Source organism: Erpetoichthys calabaricus, chromosome 13 (assembly GCF_900747795.2).
Source record: "Erpetoichthys calabaricus chromosome 13, fErpCal1.3, whole genome shotgun sequence".
Taxonomy (NCBI): domain Eukaryota; kingdom Metazoa; phylum Chordata; class Cladistia; order Polypteriformes; family Polypteridae; genus Erpetoichthys; species Erpetoichthys calabaricus.
In genome coordinates this window covers 74,623,213-74,646,425 of record NC_041406.2, presented here as the reverse complement: position 1 = coordinate 74,646,425, position 23,213 = coordinate 74,623,213, and the positions used below count along the sequence as shown (strand labels likewise).

The following is a 23,213-nucleotide window of genomic DNA, read 5'->3' as shown; positions in this document are numbered from 1 at the left end:
AAGTTGGCCCTTAAACCTTGCAATATTTTAGGCATACTTTTGCTCAGGTGTGCATATGTGCACCCTGAATTTTTCAGTTCCACCTAGAGGATTGATGATTAGTCTTTTAAGAGACCTGTTGATTTTTTTTGTGTGTGTATTTGGGCTCTCTGCTTGTTTTGGAGTAGTTATCATTATCATGAATTATGGGAATTACAATGCATATTTGCACTACCTACATACTTGTATATTCCAAAATCGAGCCATACAGCAAAATGCACCAGTTACTAAGATTCTGAACAATGCAACATGTCTTCTTTAAGATGCACGCTGTTTGTGAATTTTGAACTTGGCAGATTTAAGTTACTGGGTGGGGCAAAACTTTATTGCATATCAAATATCCATCCATCCATTAACCAACCCGCTATATCCTAACACAGGGTCACGGGGGTCTGCTGGAGCCAATCCCAGCCAACACAGGGCGCAAGGCAGGAACAACCCTGGGCAATTGCCAATGCACCTAACCTGCATGTCTTTGGACTGTGGTAGGAAACCGGAGCACCCGGAGGAAACCCACACAGACACTGGGAGAGCATGCAGACTCCATGCAGTGATGACCTGGGAAGTGAACCCAGGTCTCCTTACTGTGAGGCTGCAGTGCTGCCACTGCGCCACCGTGCCGCCCGCATATCAAATATTCACACTATAAATTTATTTGCTTGGCAGATGCTTTTATCCAAAGCAACTTACAAAACAGGTAAACATGATTGAATAACATTAGGCTAGAGCCTGTTTGTTCAGGAAGTGTAATAGGACAGGTAACAAAAGTTGATTGCCACAAGTGAAAAGATGTAGTAACTGATAGTTTACAATCATAGATTATAATTGATAAAGTTGTTTAAACTTAAACAATAAATTACTGTAACCAACAATATGAAAGATCTCAGAGCCTATTTTTTTCGTTCTATCAATTAGACAGATATTTACAGAACAGATGAGTCTTCAGAAAAAGGACGTCAGGAAGTGACATCTCTGTTCTCAGCGTCACTGCAGTCTGTGTAGTGCTGCTAAGATTCTGTTGAGAATAAAGTTGACATTTCCACTTTATTCTCACCGTTTATCCATCCATCCATCTGTTGTCTCCCGCTTATCTGAGGTCGGGTCGCGGGGGCAGCAGCTTGAGCAGAGATGCCCAGACTTCCCTCTCCCCGGCCACTTCTTCTAGCTCTTCCGCGAGAATCTCAAGGCGTTCCCAGGCCAGTCGAGAGACATAGTCCCTCCAACGTGTCCTGGGTCTTCCCCGGGGCCTCCTCCCGGTTAGACGTGCCCGGAACACCTCACCAGGGAGGCGTCCAGGAGGCATCCTGATCAGATGCCCGAGCCACCTCATCTGACTCATCTTGATGCGGAGGAGCAGCGGCTCTACTCTGAGCCCCTCCCGGATGACTGAGCCTATCTTTAAGGGAAAGCCCAGACACCCTGCGGAGGAAACTCATTTCAGCCGCTTGTATTCGCGATCTCGTTCTTTCGGTCACTACCCATAGTTCATGACCATAGGTGAGGGTAGGAACATAGATCGACTGGTAAATTGAGAGCTTCGCTTTGCGGCTCAGCTCCTTTTTCACCACGACAGACCAATGCAGAGCCCGCATTACTGCGGATACCGCACCGATCCACCTGTCGATCTCACACTCCATTCTTCCCTCACTCGTGAACAAGACCCCGAGATACTTGAACTCCTCCACTTGGGGCAGGATCTCGCTACCAACCCTGAGAGGGCACTCCACCCTTTTCCGGCTGAGGACCATGGTCTCGGATTTGGAGGTGCTGATTCTCATCCCAGCTGCTTCACACTCCGCTGCGAATTGATCCAGAGAGAGCTGAAGATCACGGCCTGATGAAGCAAACAGGACAACATCATCTGCAAAAAGCAGTGACCCAATCCTGAGCCCACCAAACCGGACCCCCTCAACGCCCTGGCTGCGCCTAGAAATTCTGTCCATAAAAGTTATGAACAGAATCGGTGACAAAGGGCAGCCCTGGCGGAGTCCAACTCTCACTGGAAACGGGTTCGACTTACTGCCGGCAATGCGGACCAGGCTCTGGTACCGATCGTACAGGGACCGAACAGCCCTTATCAGGGGGGCCGGTACCCCCCACAGGATTCCCCGAGGGACACGGTTGAATGCCTTTTCCAAGTCCACAAAACACATGTAGACTGGTTGGGCAAACTCCCATGCACCCTCTAGGACCCTGCTAAGGGTATAGAGCTGGTCCACTGTTCCGCGACCAGGACGAAAACCACACTGTTCCTCCTGAATCCGAGGCTCGACTATCCGACGGACCCTCCTCTCCAGGACCCCTGAATAGACTTTTCCAGGGAGGCTGAGGAGTGTGATCCCTCTGTAGTTGGAACACACCCTCCGATCCCCCTTCTTAAAGAGGGGGACTACCACCCCGGTCTGCCAATCCAGAGGCACTGTCCCTGATGTCCATGCGATGTTGCAGAGGCGTGTCAACCAAGACAGTCCTACAACATCCAGAGCCTTGAGGAACTCCGGGCGTATCTCATCCACCCCCGGGGCCCTGCCACCAAGGAGTTTTTTGACCACCTCGGTGACCTCAGTCCCAGAGATAGGTGAGCCCACCTCTGAGTCCCCAGGTTCTGCTTCCTCATTGGAAGGCATGTTAATGGGATTGAGGAGGTCTTCGAAGTACTCCCCCCACCGACCCACAACGTCCCGAGTCGAGGTCAGCAGCGCACCATCCACACCATATACAGTGTTGACACTGCACTGCTTCCCCTTCCTGAGACGCCGGATGGTGGACCAGAATCTCTTCGAAATCGTCCGAAAGTCGTTCTCCATGGCCTCCACAAACTCCTCCCATGTCCTAGTTTTTGCCTCAGCAACCACCAAAGCCGCATTCCGCTTGGCCTGCCGGTACCTATCAGCTGCCTCCAGGGTCCCACAGGACAAAAGGGTCCTGTAGGACTCCTTCTTCAGCTTGACGGCATCCTTCACCGCCGGTGTCCACCAACGGGTTCGGGGATTGCCACCACGACAGGCACCGACCACCTTACAGCCACAGCTCCGGTCAGCTGCCTCAACAATAGAGGCACGGAACATGGCCCATTCGGACTCAATGTCCCCCACCTCCCTCGGGATGTGGTCGAAGTTCTGCCGGAGGTGGGAGTTGAAGCTACTTCTGACAGGGGGCTCTGCCAGACGTTCCCAGCAGACCCTCACAACACGTTTGGGCCTACCGCGCCTGACCGGCATCCTCCCCCACCATCGAAGCCAACTCACCACCAGGTGGTGATCAGTTGACAGCTCCGCCCCTCTCTTCACCCGAGTGTCCAAGACATGTGGCCGCAAGTCCAACGACACGACCACAAAGTCGATCATCGAACTGAGGCCTAGGGTGTCCTGGTGCCAAGTGCACATATGAACACCCCTATGCTTGAACATGGTGTTCGTTATGGACAATCCGTGACGAGCACAGAAATCCAATAACAAAACACAGCTCGGGTTCAGTTCGGGGGGGGCCATTCCTCCCAATCACGCCCTTCCAGGTCTCACTGTCACTGCCCACGTGAGCATTGAAGTCTCCCAGCAGAACGAGGGAGTCCCCAGATGGTATGCCCTCTAGCACCCCATCCAGGGACTCCAAAAAGGGTGGGTACTCTGAACTGCTGTTCGGTGCATACGCACAAACAACAGTTAGGACCCGTCCCCCCACCCGTAGGCGAAGGGAGGCTACCCTCTCGTCCACCGGGGTAAACCCCAATGTACAGGCTGCAAGTCGGGGGGCAATAAGTATACCCACACCCGCTCGGCGCCTCTCACCGGGGGCAACTCCAGAGTGGTAGAGAGTCCAGCCCCTCTCAAGGAGATTGGTTCCAGAGTCCAAGCTGTGCGTCGAGGTGAATCCGACTATATCTAGCCGGAACCTCTCAACTTCACGCACTAGCTCAGGCTCCTTCCCCTTCAGAGAGGTGACATTCCACGTCCCAAGAGCCAGCTTCTGTAGCCGAGGATCGGACCGCCAAGGTCCCCGCCTTCGACCACCACCCAACTCACATTGCACCCGACCTCCTTGGCCCCTCCCATAGGTGGTGAGCCCATGGGAAGGGGGACCCACGTTGCCTCTTCGGGCTGTGCCCGGCCGAGCCCCATGGGTGCAGGCCCGGCCACCAGGCGCTCGCCATCGAGCCCCACCTCCAGGCCTGGCTGCAGAGTGGGGCCCCGGTGACCCGCGTCCAGGCAAGGGAAAACGCCGTCCAAAATTGTTTTCCATCATAGGAGGTTTTGTTTAACCGCTCTTTGTCTCGTCCCTCACCTAGGACCAGTTTGCCTTGGGTGGCCCTACCAGGGGCATAAAGCCCCGGACAACAGAGCTCCTAGGATCATTGGGACACACAAACCCCTCCACCACGATAAGGTGGCGGTTAAAGGAGGGGATTGTCTTTATTAACATATATTTAAATATTTATAAATAACATAATATTGTGATTGGATAAATATTGTGATATTAAGGACCTAATGCCAAAACTGAACTTTTGAATGATATGCTTTAAAACATTCTTTAGTGGCAGAACAATGCTTCACATGATTTTCACCACCTTCCAATCAATTGCCCAGCATCTCTCCTTCCCCAGGTGGCTCTTGCTTGTGATGTCAGATGCCCGAACTGCCTCAGGCATAATGCAACTCGCACCAAGGACAATGATTGGTGGAGAGTTTTAACTGGAGCGGTACACCTTTTACACTGTAATTCAGATGTCCTAAGGTTAACTCAGACTGAAAAGAGCAGAGGGACAAAAACTCTCTTTGCTTGCTTGCGTCTCTCTGAGCACACCGAATTAATCCCATGCTAAAGTACAACTGAAAACCGTTCGTTTGTTTTCTTATTAGAACATACAAGAAAAAACAAAGCTGACCTGCTGCAAAAAAAAAATAGAGTAGTTTGCATTAGTCTGTGGTATAATGTGTATTTAGTCTAATATAGTAGTACTAGGGTGTTGTACCGTGTTAGCCATTATGAATGTAGTGAAAAGTCAAGCAAAATAACACGTCTAATATAGTGAAAGCCAGCATCCCGAGTAATGACAGCAGAGAAGTGTAGTGGTCTTTTAAGAATATACCTCTACAGCAGCGGACTTCTAGATTTTGAGAGTAGAGTAGCGTAATAGTAGTGCAACATAACAGATAAGCTCAGGCCATTATTCGATCCAGCAGGGTTATGACAATAGACAAGCAGGTCGTTATACTGGGATTTCATATATGTACAGCTATGAAGCTGGCCCAAAAACTGGCCTGCCAGGTTCAAAAGGTTAAAAATACAGTTAGGTCCATAAATATTTGGACAGAGACAACTTTTTTCTAATTTTGGTTCTGTACATTACCACAATGAATTTTAAATGAAACAACTCAGACGCAGTTGAAGTGCAGACTTTCAGCTTTAATTCAGTGGGGTGAACAAAACGATTGCATAAAAATGTGAGGCAACTAAAGCATTTTTTTAACACAGTCCCTTCATTTCAGGGGCTCAAAAGTAATTGGACAAATTTAATTCCTGGAAATAAAATGTTCATTTCTAATACTTGGTTGAAAATCCTTTACTGGCAATGACAGCCTGAAGTCTTGAACTCATGGACATCACCAGATGTTGGGTTTCCTCCTTTTTAATGCTCTGCCAGGCCTTTACTGCAGCGGCTTTCAGTTGCTGTTTGTTTGTGGGCCTTTCTGTCCAAAGTTTAGTCTTCAACAAGTAGAGAAAAGCCAAGCAAAATGACACCTTTTATTGGCTAACTAAAAAGATTACAATATGCAAGCTTTCGAGGCAACTCCGGCCCGTTCTTCAGGCAAGATGTAATACAGAAACTTCAACAAGTGAAATGCATTGTCAGTTGGGTTAAGATCAGATGACTGACTTGGCCATTCAAGAATTTTCCACTTCTTTGCTTTAATAAACTCCTGGGTTTCTTTGGCTGTATGTTTTGGGTCATTGTCCATCTGTATCATGAAACGCCGCCCAATCAATTTGACTGCATTTAGCTGGATTTGAGCAGACAGTATGTCTCTGAACACCTCAATTCATTCTGCTGCTTCTGTCCTGTGTCACATCATCATTAAACACTAGTGTCCCAGTGCCACTGGCAGCCATGCACGCCCAAGTCATCACACTGCCTCCACCGTGTTTTACAGATGATGTGGTATGCTTTGGATAATGAGCTGTTCCACGCCTTCTCCATACTTTTTTCTTGCCATCATTCTGGTAGAGGTTGATCTTGATTTCATCTGTCCAAAGAATGATTTTCCAGAACTGTGCTGGCTTTTTTAGATGTTCTTTAGCAAAGTCCAATCTAGCCTTTCTATTCTTGAGGCTTATGAGTGGCTTGCACCTTGCAGTGCACCCTCTGTATTTACTTTCATGCAGTCTTCTCTTTATGGTAGACTTCGATATCGATACGCCTACCCCCTGGAGAGTGTTGTTCACTTGGTTGGCTGTTGTGAAGGGGTTTCTCTTCATCATGGAAATGATTCTGCGATCATCCACTACTGTTGCCTTCCGTGGACGTCCAGGTCTTTTTACGTTGCTGAGTTCACCAGTGCTTGCTTTCTTTCTCAGGATGTACCAAACTGTAGATTTTGCCACTCGTAATATTGTAGCAATTTCTCGGATGGGTTTTCTTTTTTCGCAGCTTAAGGAAGGCTTCTTTCACCTGCATGGAGAGCTCCTTTGACCGCATGTTGTTTGTTCACAGCAAAATCTTCCACATGCAAGCACCACACCTCAAATCAACTCCATGCCTTTTATCTGCTTAATTGATAATGGCATAACGATGGACTTGCCCATACCTGCCCATGAAATAGCCTTTGAGTCAATTGTCCAATTACTTTTGAGCCCCTGAAATGAAGGGATTGTGTTAAAAAAATGCTTTAGTTGCCTCACATTTTTATGCAATCGTTTTGTTCACCCCACTGAATTAAAGCTGAAAGTTTGCACTTCATCTGTATCTGAGTTGTTTCATTTAAATTTCATTGTGGTAATGTACAGAACCAAAATTAGAAAAAAAGTTGTCTCTGTCCAAATATTTATGGACCTAATTATAAATAAAAATAATGAGACAGTTTGTACTCAATGTGCATGATATAGCAATGTACTACATCCCACATAGAATAAGCCACAATGCATCAAGTATATTTGACGTATATCCAAGCCCTACCTTGGATTTACATTATGTAATGGACAGCAGTTTTGCTTTCAGCATAATTAGTATGTGTGCATTTTAGCAAGAATTTCTTGCTTGCTTTTTTTTTTACTTTGTTTACTATTAAATTTCAATCATACTACAGTACATATTTTTTGTTTTTTCCATTTTCATATCTCCACTTGCATTTAATTCACGTACTGTTTAGTTTATCTCTTAATGATTCCATGTTTTTTTCTGTATTGCGTAGTTTTTTTCCTTATAAAAGGAAAACAAAATATTTAAATACTGATATTTTTTTCAGAACAGAGATACACAATGCAGATTTTATTATTTTATTCTATAACAATATCTCCTTTATTATAAGAAAGTTTCATTTTTATAAATTGAGTTCTGTGGTTCTGTTACATTATGCCATTAACATCTTTTGTGCAGGTATTCCAAAGTTTGCTATTAGATATTCTGTATAAACTCTTAGGTAGGTAGGTATTCTGTGTATACTCCTATGTTTTTTAAAAATCTGCTAGCTAATTATCTTGAATTTGAAAACTTTTTAAAAACATCTCATTGCAGATTTTTACAGAAAAATAAATATTTCTTTAGGTGGCTAGATGTGCATTGTTTGCTTTTTCTTTATTTGCACTGTGTGTTCCCACAGCAATGTACTGGTATACCTATGAACTAGGCAAGAAGTGGCTGTGTGACAAGAATGGCTTGAGAGAGCCCACATTCATGATCACGTTTACATCGGGAGCAGTTTCAGGCTCTGTAAGTGCACCTGTAGCAGAACAAATGTATGCTTTTGAAAATGTACACAGTTTATTTATTTTGAAAGTTACTGTTAAATAATCATGTAAGTTAAATGTTCTCTTCAGTGTCATGTTTTAATTAACGCATTATGTACACATTTATTTTTAATGAATTTTGTTCATAGTAAATAATATCTGTAGCCCATTTTTATACTAATACTTTCTGTCAGTGGTCTTCTTTGGTAAGGTAGTTTTAAGTTAGTTATAATTTACTACATGTAAAATATTATAATTTTTGCTTCAGAAGGCATTATTAAATGCTGTAAATATTAAAGTAACTGAATTTAATTATCCTAATAGTTTACAGAATAAAGAAAAAATAAAGTAACATTATAAATTTTCAAATCAAGTACGTTTATGACCAAAGACCAATATTAGGAAAAATACATTTCTATAAGCATCATCTCATTCTCCAGTGGTATTTGTCATATGTTCTGATTCATTTCCAGTTTCAAGATAAGCCATCTTCAAGACATATGATAGATGTTGCATATAGCTAATGCTTTATGTCTTTAGAATAAGATAAGTTAATTAACTACATGATTCTCTGTTTAGATCTGATCAGAGCAAAGATGTATAATTTCTGTGTCAGGGTAATCATGACTTTTGCAACATTTAAAACTACCAAAAAATACATTTTATGTCAAGAAAAGGAATGTTACACATTTTTAATGTATAACATTTTTTCAGGGCAAATGTTTTTCAATGCGGGTGGCGCAGTGGGTCGTTGCTACATTGGTTAATGCTTCAGGCTCAGGGGTGTCTGACCCCTCTTAAACAGTGTTTCAATGGGAAATAAACACACTCTTCAGCTGCTGTTTGTGGGATCAGCAGCAGACATGCTGCCTTGCCGCGCGACCTTCTCCTTGCGCAGGGCTTCAAACATTTAAAAGACCGATTCCTGCTCCTGCCACTGCTTCCGGGCCGCTATACCCCCTTGATGAAGAAGCCGTTTGTGTTATTTTGAGCAGGAATTTTTGACAGCTGTTCCTTGTGAGGCCAGATCGCCTCTGAAAGAGACTGTTTGTGTCTGCCTGAACAGCAATAAAGTTTCTACTTCTTGGAAAACCTTCGGTGTACTCCTGTGCAACTTTGCGACCCAAACTTGACAGTAAGCTGTATAAATGTTGTCAGTGCTGCCGTTCTTTGGAGAAATTACATCTTAAGTATATCCATCCATCCATTTTCCAACCCGCTGAATCCGAACACAGGGTCACGGGGGTCTGCTGGAGCCAATCCCAGCCAACACAGGGCACAAGGCAGGAACCAATCCCGGGCAGGGTGCCAACCCACCGCAGGACACACACAAACACACCCACACACCAAGCACACACTAGGGCCAATTTAGAATCGCCAATCCACCTAACCAGCATGTCTTTGGATGTGGGAGGAAGCCGGAGCGCCCGGAGGAAACCCACGCAGACACGGGGAGAACATGCAAACTCCACGCAGGGAGGGCCCGGGAAGCGAACCCGGGTCCCCAGGTCTCCCAACTGCGAGGCAGCAGCGCTACCCACTGCGCCACCGTGCCGCCCATCATAGGTTTTCATTAATTATGAAATATCTGCATTTTACCAAGAATGAAGATTTTGATGAGAATACCCATCCAGCACAAAAAATGAAAATAATTTGGGAGATATACCAGGCCATTGTAGCAAATTTTCAGAGCGTTTACATTCCGGACCATGATGTCAGCATTAATGAAAGTCTCATGGCTTATAAGGGCAGACTGTCATGGATACAGTACATCGTGTCAAAAAGAGCAAGATTTGGCATAAAGTTTGTATGAATCTAAAACGGGATACATTTGGAATTCGGTTCTGTACACAAGAAAAATGACAATGTTTGATCTGAAATATAATCAGTACGATACTACGTCGTTGGTACTGACTTTGATAGATGCTCTGTTGGATCGATATTACGGTGTAACCATGGACAATTTTTATACATCGCCAGAACTATTTGACATCTTGCTGCAATGAAAGACTGACACAAATGGACCAGTGTGTCCCAGCTGTCATGGCATGCCAGAAGACTTTAGCAGAGCTAAATTACAGCAAGTTGCACTAGTAGCTTGGCAAAAGGGTAAATTGCTTGTACTGAAATGGAAAGACAAGAGAGATGTTTGTCTTCTTAGCATTGTACATAATGAAGCTACAGTCACAGTGCAGGCAAAAGGCAACAAGTAGGTTAACCCTTTAACCGCCAACTCCCTAAATATTCCCCAAGCCAGGCGAAATCTGAACAATTTTCGTTTTTTTACTTTTTTACATTTTTTTTACATTTTTTACATTTATTCAAGCAGTATTGACCACTAAATGTTGTGCAAGTTGCCAGTGTATACACGAAATCTATAAATGTAACCTGAATTCTCAGCTAAGCAAAACATCTTGATACCAAACCGTGCCCTTTTCAATGGTAGATACTGTCGAAACTGTAAGCGGCCCTTCCACGACAATAAACTTTCATCAACTGCAACTGACGGTCCTGGCATGTAGGGCAACTGAAATGCTTCAAATAAATGATCAATCAAAGGACGTAGCTTGAACAAGTGGTCGCGGTTTGGATCTTTCTTATCTGGCTCATTTCTGTTGTCATTCAAATGAAAGAATTTCAGCAGCAAAGAGAATCGGTTACGTGTCATGACAGCTGCAAAAATAGGTGTTGCATACATAGGATCTGTAGACCAGTACATCTCAATATCTGGTTTTCTGATTATTCCCATCAACATCAAAATCCCAATGAATTTTTTCATTTCGTTTTCATCAGTGTCAAACCAAGCACGAACACGGGAATGTGGAGGTAAATTGGGATTTTTCTCAATAAACTGTGCTGCATACAGATTTGTCTGATGAACAAAATGTCTGATCAAATCAGGTGACACAAGCAGCTCATAAAACTGCTCAGCAGTGTAATTGTTTACATCAACAATAAAGCCACACGTTCCCTCAAACGAATGCAGAAAAGGTAGTTCACCACGGGCAGCAGCCCAGCTGAGATGCTGGGGATACACCCACTCAGCGCCGTCATCCGATGCGTCTTCATTCACAATATCATGCAGCGCACGTTGCTGCTCATCACTGTCACTAAAATCTTCTTCAGAACTGCTACAATCATGATCAGAACTGTCCAAAATCGCCTGCAAAGCCTCACTTGAAGTCAGTTTACGTTTCGCCATATTCACAGCTGTTACATGCGAATCACGTCACATGACCGGCCAAAACAACCACAGACTTGTTGAAATACAACGTAGTAATAATACCCACGCCAAACCGTCAGTTATACTACTTGCCAGGCATTCATATAACCACAGGCAAATGTGCCGGATAATTCCGGCAGTATGGCGTTAGCATTAAAACAACGGTGCCGGATATATCCGGCAGAGGGCGGTTAAGGGGTTAAGAAGCCTTGTGCTGTAGTCGACTACAATAGTACGATGGGCAGCGTAGATTGTGCGGATCAAGAATTGACTTTCTTCCCAACTAAAGAAATACTACAAAAAGATATTTCATTATTTGGTGGAACAGTGCATTTGGAATGCATTCGTCTTAAAAAAAAAAAAAAAAAGCTCATGAAATTGTATCTCATGCAAACTCTACATGCCAACTTGTAGAACAAATTGTTGCCGCACATCCACCGTCCACACTACCAGTAAAGGGACGCGGTTGAGCCAGCATATCATGGATCAATCCAGAGCGCTGGTAGACATTTTATTGATTTATATACCGCCAACAGAAAAAAAAGAGAATCCATCTCGTACCTGTGCAGTATGCTGTTCAAAAACGGATAAATCTGGAATGAAAATTCGAAAAGAAACGTGCAATTGTCTCGACTGTGATGTTGGATTGTGTTTTTCACCGTGCTTTAAGATTTCCCACACAAAAGACTCATTTTGAGATTATATACCGTTTAGCATCATTAGTAGCAGCAGTGGCGGTACATTTAATGTCAAGGCATTCAGAAAAAAAAGGTGGTTGGCAACGTTTGGACTCACCTGAAAATACGAGATTGTCACAATTTCATGACAGGGTCCATACAGTCTGTCTATTTTGTTTACCTTTACAGCAGTACCAATATTGTAATAAAGGTGGCCTGAATATTTCCAGTTTTATCTCACTGTCCTAGGCATCATGTGTCAAACCAGCAACAAGGTAAAACTGAGACTAATTGTATGACTTGACTTGTTGCTTGACATGAAGCACATTTAGGTGGGAATTTTAAAGTGTTGTAATAAAAGTAAAATCAAAATTCTGAGTTATTTTTCATTTTAGTGAGAAGGTTAGCAGCATTAAACAACAGTTAGGGATCTTGGGTTAAAGAGAAAATGGGACAGAATCCGATGCAAAATGATACAGTACTTTTACATTACTGCAGAAGCATGTTAATCATTAAAATTCATTTAATAAGTTTAATTGGTATTGGCAATTAAACACTGTTTAAATGTAAATACACCTGCACTTACAGGTTTTAATCATTAATTGTACTACAGCTTTTTTTTTTTTTTTTTTTTTTACTGTTGAAGTACACATTTATTATACTTGTACAAGTGTGTTGGTTTTTTTTTTTCTTCCATGTATCAGCTAGATAATCATAATTATTGAGGTGTAATTATAAATATGGGTTACCATTTTAATAAGGCAGCATTTGTTTCTTACCAAAACTTATACTGTATTACACACAGCAACAATAATAAACAAAGTACAAATCTTTAAAAAAAAGACACAAATTTGTCAAAAGGTCTGAATCATTAAAGTAGCTTTTCTTGTCTTTTGTCTAATTGCACAGGAATACTTCTCTGATTTCTTTTTCTTAGTTTATTCCTCCACTTTCTTTAATGTAGAGACTACTGTTCCAGTTGTCTCTTCATGCTTGTAAAACAAGTCTTGACTTTCTTTGTTTATACTAAACGGACACGGACGCACGCTAGCTCAATTACTATAATACTTCGTGTAAAGGAGCACTGCAACTAAATTATGAAAAGCAGGGGCTGAAAAGATCGTTTTTTGTGATCGGCCAAATTTCCTATCACTGATCGAGTCTTTTTTAGTGAAAATCGACCGCTTTAGATTAGCGTCCAATCGAATGGAGAATCCCCACTAATTTTGGCCATTGATTGTTATAGTAGTGGATCTTAACAGAACATAAACATATTTTTAAAACACTACCTGGCAGAATCGGACAGTCTTTTTTTGTTACTTGATCACTGTTTATAAAATGCGAGTCAACAGTCTTTCATGACATTGCCTACTCAAATACCTTAAATCTTAATTGCTTCATGAGTTTGTTTTTTGTTAAACATTTTATGTATACATTTCTTTTTCTTTTATAGATAGCTGCCATCCTAACATTGCCATTTGATGTGGTGAAAACTCAAAGGCAGATTGAACTGGGGGAGTTGGAAGCTCGGAATAGTAAGTTCTGTGTAATATCTATGTTTTTTTCTTTTTATGTAGTATATGAATTTGTTTTAATTGGAATGCAATTTTGTAACAGTGCTATTTTTTGCAGTTATTCCAAGAAAGTTGTCATCAACGTTTGGTATAATGAAAAGGATTATTGCTGAAAATGGCATATCAGGAATCTTTGCAGGTACCTTTTTATTTTTGTAATTATCAAAATTGCAATACATTTTAGATTAAATTTTCTAGCCTGTATCTGTGATGTTACTTGTGTAAATACAAAAAATAATATAGACAGTTTCATAATATACATAAAGGATATCAATTTATCAAAGCGTCCTTCTTAATAAGGTTAGCATTTCTGCCTCAAAGCTCCAGGAGACTGATAAAACCACTTCCCATTTGCCTCCTCTGTGGGATTTGCTTGTTTTGTGCTTGTTTTTTCAGTGTCTGTCTGGTTATTCCCTAACTGCTTTGTTTTCCTACATCCATAAGTATATTTAGGTTAGGTCAACTTTAATCAGCCTGGAATGAGTGTGTGTGTGTATATGGTGGGTCCGTATGTGTGTGTGCACTGCCTGCTAAAGCGTAAACCAATACAGGACAAATTTAGAGTCTTCAGTCAACATTACACACACATATTTGGAAAGAAACCCCACTAATACATGGGGAGATCTTGCATATTCCAAAGAGACAATGATCAAGCTAGGGATTAGAAGTTATGCTGCACCACCTCTAAACAGAGGGCAGAACACTCAAAGAATGTCATTAATATTTTGAAGCTCTTTTTTTACTTTCTGTAAAATTTCAGAGTTATGTTGTGAAAAGTCAAGCAAAATGACACCTTTTATTGGCCAACGAAAAAGATTACAATATGCAAGCTTTCGAGGCAACTCAGGCCCCTTCTTCAGGCAAGATAAGAAGGGGCCTGAGTTGCCTCGAAAGTTTGCATATTGTAATCTTATTAGTTAGCCAATAAAAGGTGTCATTTTGCTTGACTTTTCACTACATTCATAATGGCTAACACGGTACATCACCCTAGTACTAAAGAGTTATGTTGAATATAAAATGGCAGATTATATGTTCATTTCAGTGAAGATGAGAAAAACTGAGTGGCAAACTTAAGATGAAAGTGAAAGGTAGTTATTTCTCTTTGGCTGAAAAAAGGAATGAATTGATTGGATGTATGGTCATTCAAGTGGAGTTGTGCTTCTTATTGAATTCCCTCTCTTTTGGAAAAGCATGGACACATATAACATTATAAGCCATGTTTATTTTTGTTTAGCAACTGTAGGCCTGGTATAAGTGAGGGGGGATTTCCTGCTGCCACCTCTTTCCCTAGTAAACAATGCACAAACACCCAGCCTTCCACATGATCTAAAAGAAAACATAATTCATTAGACCAAGCCATCATCTTCATTGCTCCATAGTCCAATTCTAACGCCGATATGCATGGGCACGTGGACATTTCTGTGGTTATGAAGCCCCATACACAGCGAGATGCAATGTACTGTGTAGTCTGACACCTTTCTCTCAGGCCAACATTAAGTTTTTGAGTAATGTGTGCTACAGTATCTCTTCTGTGGGCTTAGATTAGACAGGCTCGTCTTTGCTCCCCACATGAATCAATGAGCCTTGAGTGCAAATGCTCCTGTTGCCATTTCACTGGTTGACAAAATCTGTCTACTTAGAGCTGAATTGTTTCATGCAGACAGACCGACCTGCCAATTGCAATGAATGCTTTGCGCATTATTTGCAAACTGTAAGCTTTCAAAATAGTTTATCATTAAAAAGCTAAATTAGGCTCATGCTGATTGACGATTATTTATTTTACTGTTTGTTACATTGTTTCCCATCATTTCTTTGCAGTCAGCCTCCCCATTTTCATCCACGTGCCTTAGGTTTTTAGAATGTCTCAGTGTGCATTTGTTCACTTTTATAATCAGTTACAACCATAGACTTGTATTTATTATTTTTAGGCTACCATTTGCAAATAAGTATTTTTAAATAAAAAAATGCAACTTTTTTTTATACAAAAATTACTTTACAGTTGTACATATTCCATAGGCTACTGTTGGTAATGATGCATCCAAAAATGCAGTTAGTTTAAAATGTAAACCATTAATACAAATTAGACTGGACTGCCAATACTGATGCGCTGTGTAAGAAAGGACAGAGCCGGTTATACTACCTTAGAAGGCTGGCGTCCTTCAACATCTGCAATAAGATGCTGCAGATGTTCTATCAGACAGTTGTGGCGAGCGCCCTCTTCTGCGCAGTGGTGTGCTGGGGAGGCAGCATTAAGAGGAAAGACGCCTCACATCTGGACAAACTGGTGAGGAAGGCAAGCTCTATTGCTGGCATGGAGCTTGACAGTTTAACATCTGTGGCAGAGCGAAGGGCGCTCAGCAGGCTCCTATCAATTATGGAGAATCCACTGCATCCATCTCCAGACAGAAGAGCAGCTTCAGCTTCAGCGACAGATTGCTGTCACTGTCCTGCTCCACTGACAGATTGAGGAGATCGTTTCTCCCCCAAACTATGCGACTCTTTAATTCCACCCATGGGGGTAAACGTTAACATTCAACATTATACATAGTTATTGTCTGTTTTTCACCTGCATTATTATCATTCTTTAATTTAATATTATTTATTGTATCAGTATGCTGCTGCTGAAGAATGTGAATTTCCCATTGGGATTAATAAAGTATCTATCTATCTATCTATCTATCTATCTATCTATCTATCTATCTATCTATCTATCTATCTATCTATCTATCTATCTATCTATCTATCTATCTATCTATCTATCTATCTATCTATTTTATAGTGTCTTTCACATCTATCTGTCTACCTACCTACCTACCTACCTACCTACCTACAACTGCAACAATACTTTAACCCAACTCCCAACATAGAAATTATGTTTAATGATAAGTAATGCTTTCCCAAATTAGTTTTGGTTTCTCACCAATATATTTTCATGTAGAATGCAGTATACATGGCACTGTTCATGATTTCTTCAGTGATTTATATTGAAGGCAGTCAAACATAACTAAGTTGTGATCTTAAATTTTGGAACTCCACACAAGTAATAATTAAATCAAATTAATGAATTGGACCTTTAACAATTTGGCAAAACTGTAATAAGCTTTTAATTTGCCTAAGGTGTTTGTTTACATATCTTCATGAACATTAGAATCGCCCAGCAATGCCACATGATCATAATGTATAATTAGATCCGATAAAAAATTTGCCAAATTCAGTAATAAACAATGAATATAAGGTATTCTATTCTCTTTCAGTATGTAGTAGATGCACATCATCCATCCATCCATCCATTTTCCAACCCGCTGAATCCGAACACAGGGTCACGGGGGTCTGCTGGAGCCAATCCCAGCCAACACAGGGCACAAGGCAGGGAACCAATCCTGGGCAGGGTGCCAACCCACCGCAGAGATGCACATCATAGAATGTGTTATTGCCTGTTTTTAGAAGTGATATGCAGTTCTTTGCATAATATTATTTGAGCACATTCTAAAAGAATAGTGTTAGTTTTTACAAATTTATGTCAACAGGCAAAGATCAGATTGAATACTTAGTATACTGTTGTTAACTAAAACAGCTTTATTTCACAGTGCTTATCAAACTGCATTTTAAACTGCAAAGATATTTTTGGACATATTTTATGTTTTTTTAATTTATTTTATTTTAATATGAATTGAGTTAATAATTGAGTCACCCCTTGAGGATGATAAAAGTTTTGGATTCATGAAAAACTGGATAGTGAGAGTATAGTATGTGCCTGGGAAAAATATTTGTTCCTGTTTGTGGAGTGACTATCTGCTGCAGTTCATAACTACTTTATGGATATATTCTCCAGACTTGTGGTTTGCTATTTCTGTCTGCCTTACCGGAGTTCCGGAACTAATGAATTACATATGCTGAAGAGACGTCCATTGTGACACAGCATTAGCTGGTCTGTTTTTGCCTTCCTGCCTGCATGATTTCCAGCAAGCCATCTTGACATAGTGTCCTAAACCTCTCGGCACAGTTATCCTCTCCTGGGCTTTTTGTCTGGTTCATCAACACAATGAAGTTTTAAGACTCCTCTTCAGCTTGATTCTGTGATTTATTATCACTGTAAAGACCTTGGGGTTACTTGAATCTCATGATATTTTCTTCATTTTTTCAGATGTGATTTGTATGTATATCACCCTTTCCTCACTATTATTTCCACAATCCGGTGCTGCAGGCTGAGTGTTTGTAATCTCTTATAAGATTATGTGCTTAAAATATCTATATGCTCTGGGTCATTAATTTGATCAGTCATTTTTGTTTTGTTCATGAAGTTATAATTTCCAAATTATCTACAGCTACTAATAATGCCACACGTGCCTTGTTCAGTGGTTGCACAATTATGAACAAAACGTTGACCTATTCCAGCAACCAGGAACTATATGCATTTTAATCTGATTAAATCTTCAGTATATATTTTTCTTTATCCAATCCCCATTTGAAATAAGGACAATTGATTGGATACTATAATCTGTAGAAACATAACAGTAAGGGAGGATGCCTTTTTTAATGTAACATCCTTTAAGTACACAGGGCCTCTTGTATAAACAGTGCATATACATAAAAATTTTGTGTAAGCCAGTTTCTGCGCTCACTTCAGGATGTATAACAACTAAACTTGCCGTAAAGCCACACCCATGTTCACAGCAGCCTCATACCATGCACATTTTTCTGCTCGGTCTTGCAAACTGACGGCACCCAGCATCAAAGCAGTGCTACTGTTTCTGTGGTCTCCCTTTCCTTTTTAGATTCACAACCATGACCTGGCTGTATCTAATACACTGAAATTAATTGTATATCATTTACAAATGTAAGGCACTGGATTGTAATCATTCTGTAACAATATAGTAGTCCAAGGAATGGCCAAACTATTCCAAATACCGTAGCTGCTTTAGCATTGTTACTCTCTGTGGTGCACTAAGAGTATTTTAACACATTATACGTGTGTGTGGTATCACAGCTGCATAGCAGCTGATCAGAAAGCTGTATAGAAGGTTGTGTCAAGAGCACAGAGGATTATCGGGATATAGCTTCCAGCCCTGGAGGACATATACAGTGCATCCGGAAAGTATTCACAGCGCATCACTTTTTCCACATTTTGTTATGTTACAGCCTTATTCCAAAATAGATTAAATTAATTTTTTTCCTCAGAATTCTACACACAACACCCCATAAGGACGATGTGAAAAAAGCTTACTTGAGGTTTTTGCAAATTTATTAAAAATTAAAAAACTGAGAAATCACATGTACATAAGTTTTCACAGCCTTTGCTCAATACTTTGTCGATGCACCTTTGGCAGCAATTACAGCCTCAAGTCTTGTTGAATATGATGCCACAAGCTTGGCACACCTATCCTTGGCAAGTTTAACTCATTCCTCTTTGCAGCACCTCTCAAGCTCCATCAGGTTGGATGGGAAGCGTCAGTGCACAGCCATTTTAAGATCTCTCCAGAGATGTTCAATCGGATTCAAGTCTGGGCTCTGGCTGGGCCACTCAAGGACATTCACAGAGTTGTCCTAAAGCCACTCCTTTGATATCTTGGCTGTGTGCTTAGGGTCGTTGTCCTACTGAAAGATGAACCGTCGCCCCAGTCTGAGGTCAAGCTCTGGAGCAGGTTTTCATCCAGGATGTCTCTGTACATTGCTGCAGTCATCTTTCCCTTTATCCTGACTAGTCTCCCAGTTCCTGCCGCTGGAAAAACATCCCCATAGCATGATGCTGCCACCACCATGCTTCACTGTAGGGATGGTATTGGCCTGGTGATGAGCGGTGCCTGGTTTCCTCCAAACGTGACGCCTGCCATTCACACCAAAAAGTTCAATCTTTGTCTCATCAGACCACAGAATTTTCTTTCTTATAGTCTGAGAGTCCTTCAGGTGCCTTTTGGCAAACTTCAGGCGGGCTGCCATGTGCCTTTTACTAAGGAGTGGCTTCCGTCTGGCCACTCTACCATACAGGCCTGATTGGTGGATAGCTGCAGAGATGGTTGTCCTTCTGGAAGGTTTTCCTCTCTCCACAGAGGACCTCTGGAGCTCTGACAGAGTGACCATCGGGTTCTTGATCACCTCCCTGACTAAGGCCCTTCTCTCCCGATCGCTCAGTTTAGATGGCCGGCCAGCTCTAGGAAGAGTCCTGGTGGTTTCGAACTTCTTCCACTTACGGATGATGGAGGCCACTGTGCTCATTGGGACCTTCAAAGCAGCAGAAATTTTTCTGTAACCTTCCCCAGATTTGTGCCTCGAGACAATCCTGTCTCGGAGGTCTACAGACGACTTCATGCTTGGTTTGTGCTCTGACATGAACTGTCAACTGTGGGACCTTATATAGACAGGTGTGTGCCTTTCCAAATCATGTCCAATCAACTGAATTTACCACAGGTGGACTCCAATTAAGCTGCAGAAACATCTCAAGGATGATCAGGGGAAACAGGATGCACCTGAGCTCAATTTTGAGCTTCATGGCAAAGGCTGTGAATACTTATGTACATGTGCTTTCTCAATTTTTTTATTTTTAATAAATTTGCAAAAATCTCAAGTAAACTTTTTTCACATTGTCATTATGGGGTGTTGTGTGTAGAATTCTGAGGAAAAAAATTAATCCATTTTGGAATAAGGCTCTAACATAACAAAATGTGGAAAAAGTGATGTGAAGTGAAGCGCTGTGAATACTTTCCGGATACACTGTATATCACACAATGCCTCCTGAAAGCCACAATCATCTGCATGGATTCCACTCACCCATGCCACAATCTATTTGAACTTCTCACATCTGCCAAATGTTTCAGAGCCTTTCCTACTCCTTGAGGCTCAGAAAGTTTCATCCTAAGAGCTATAATCATACTTGCATCAGTCCATCAAGTGTTCCCAGTAGAACTATTTTTACTTATAATTACAACTACCTTGTAACGGCCGACCCCTTTTACCCAGCCGGCAGCTACACTCCCAAGACCTGTGGCTTGGATAATTGACTGAGAAATAATCTTACCATCAAGCCATACTTCTTACCAATTAAACTTATCCCCCACAATCGACGGTGAAAAGATAAGTACACAAAACAGGATGTAAAATTTAAACGGGTTATATGTATTAAGTGAAATGACATGCAAAAAACAGAAACATAAATATATAAATATCCCTCCACCCCAGCAATAACAAGACACCACCAAATATATATATATATATATATATATATATACAACAAAAACCCTCCCTTGTCCCTGTAACAAATAAACACACAACACGAATAACAACAATGAATGATAAACCGAAAATGAATGAGAACGTGGGTCCAGTAATAACGAAACTGTCCTGAAAGCGGATGACTGAATTAGTGCAATTGCGTTGTTTGATTCTCCCTGGAAAAAATGGAACAGCCTCACCGTGAATCGTCGTGTGTGTGGTGGATGATTAAGTCCTACCCCGGGGTCTCTCGTGGTGAGGTCCTTGAAGTAAATCTGGCAGATGGAAAAACAAACTGGATGGATAAGCGCGATATGGAAAACAACAGGTACAGTGTGGTCGTGATTGTGAAAAAAAAATCTCCTTCTCTCCTCTCTTTCCTTCTCCTCCTGCTGGCTTAAATAATCCTGTGACGGCTGTGATTGATTGATTGTAAACAGGTGTTTTCCAGGTTTGGGGCTGTGGTCTCCTTCCATCATCCGTCCCCCTTTACGGGGATGGCATTAACTGATGCACAAACAGTAAACGGGACAATGAAACGAGACGCACTCAGAACTGACATTTAACACTAACTATGTGGCCCTATGTATAAACTATGTATAAACTTGCAGTACAACTGTAATATTACACAACCTAAGCAACTTTTTGAACCATTTGCACTATATGTATCTTTATATTGTACCTATGTTTTTGTATTGTTTAGTTTTCAGCATTTTTTATCATACTTGAATTAATTTTCATGATGAAATGCATTAAAACATTTATTAAACATGGAGCCAGAAAGACGCAGCAGTAGCAAGTACAAAGACATTTATTATGTGGAGAAAGAAACAGGTCTTGTTGTCCTCAGTTTTTTTTTTTTTTTTTACAGTGAACATGTGTTTAAGTAACAGGATTCTTTGAATAAACACAGTTCCTCTTATTAATCTATTAAAGAAAGATTGTAACAGTCCTATGACTGCCATTTTGTCAGCATTATTTTTTGTCAGCCATTTTGTACAATAAGCTTTACTTCATGTTCCCGAAAGTGTCTGAACTTTGGTATGCATCACTAGGTTCATTTCAAAATCGGACTCCTCCTTCTCACATGTTGATCCTCCTCATACTTGTCTTAAGTTCTGTATCTCAATTCTTCTCTTAAGTTCTGTATCTCACTTATTTCTGGTCCCCTTTCTTATCTTATTAATGCATCTATATCTTGTGCTGGTGTCTAATCTTATCCGGCTGCTGTTAAATATGTTCTCAAGAGAGTTGGTTGTCATTAACTGTTTGAAATCAAATCTCACAATTAAAATTAAATTGTCATGCTTTACAAAAAAATCTTATTTGGCTGCAAAGACTGACATTTGAATGTGAATGAACAATTGTTTGTTATTGTCATATATTTGTACTACTCTAGACTTCTTCTTTTGGCTGCTCATTTTTGGGGTTGCCACAGCGGATCATCTTCTTCCATATCTTCCTGTCCTCTGCATCTTGCTCTGTTACACCCATCACCTGCATGTCCTCTCTCACCACATCCATAAACCTTCGCTTAGGCCTTCCTCTTTTCCTCTTCCCTGGCAGCTCTATCCTTAGTATCCTTCTCCCAATATATGTCCAAACCAACGCAATCTCGCCTCTCTGACTTTGTCTCGCAACTGTCCAACTTGAGCTGACCCTCTAATGTACTCGTTTCTAATCCTGTCCATCCTCGTCACACCCAGTGCAAATCTTAGCATCTTTAACTCTGATTACTCTAGACAAGCTAAGCAATATTGTTTGTTGTTTTTGCATATCACTTCCAGGTTCAACCTAGTGGTATTTATGAATGGCTAGTTTGTATCAACACTATTAAAACAGACTGCCTTCAGCTTCCCATTTTCTTACCCAGCTGCTTTGGTTTTGGACCTACAGATGTAGCAATAAAAGATTTTTAAACAATTGCCAGCCATCATGAATGTCACCATGCACGATGACTTGCTGCTGATTTATACTAGAACTGTTAAGCATCCATCACAGCTTGATAAATGTTTCTTCCTTTTCTTATTAAGCACAATGGAATATAACTCATATTTCTGATTTTCTTTTTGGTGTATTAACAGATCATCATTCAAAGAACCTTACAGATGTTGTCAATCCTCATTTTCATTACCTCAACCAACACACATTTTGTGTCCTAGTTGGCTGGAGACTTGACACACAAAGCCTAAAATAATAAGGTGTACCAAAAATATATTCAGGTCACCTATATTATATTTTTGCTTCTACTGTAAAAGGGAAACTAGGAAGAATTAATTTAGTTTAGGCCCATATGTTGTTCCTTGAACACCTGCTCCCCTCGTGGCAGTGAAGTGGTACCCTGCATTAAAACATGAAGGTGGGTCCAGTATGCTGTTTTTGTTGTCCACCAGCTGTGTTCTTTCCACTAAATTTAGCAATGAAACAACTATAGTTTACACATTTTGTGCTTTACTTAAAATTTACTTTATGTATTATTAATTTATTAGTTTCCCATTAAACACTCAGTAATTTTTAAGTTGTTCTGAATAAAATTATATGGTAAATAAATGA

The 23,213-nt window shown here is 41.1% G+C and overlaps 2 protein-coding genes across 2 annotated transcripts in view; one reads left to right on the top strand and one right to left on the bottom strand.

The window, feature by feature from the left end:
- Positions 1 to 23,213, bottom strand: part of dbf4 (DBF4 zinc finger) — a 95,717-nt gene that overhangs the window by 45,421 nt on the left and 27,083 nt on the right. The window lies entirely within an intron of this gene.
- Positions 1 to 23,213, top strand: part of slc25a40 (solute carrier family 25 member 40) — a 47,701-nt gene that overhangs the window by 17,492 nt on the left and 6,996 nt on the right. The window contains exons 8-10 of the mRNA XM_028817133.2: positions 7,854 to 7,963; positions 13,334 to 13,415; positions 13,513 to 13,593. Coding sequence (XP_028672966.1) covers positions 7,854 to 7,963; positions 13,334 to 13,415; positions 13,513 to 13,593 — 273 coding nt within the window. The remainder of the gene's footprint in view (positions 1 to 7,853; positions 7,964 to 13,333; positions 13,416 to 13,512; positions 13,594 to 23,213) is intronic.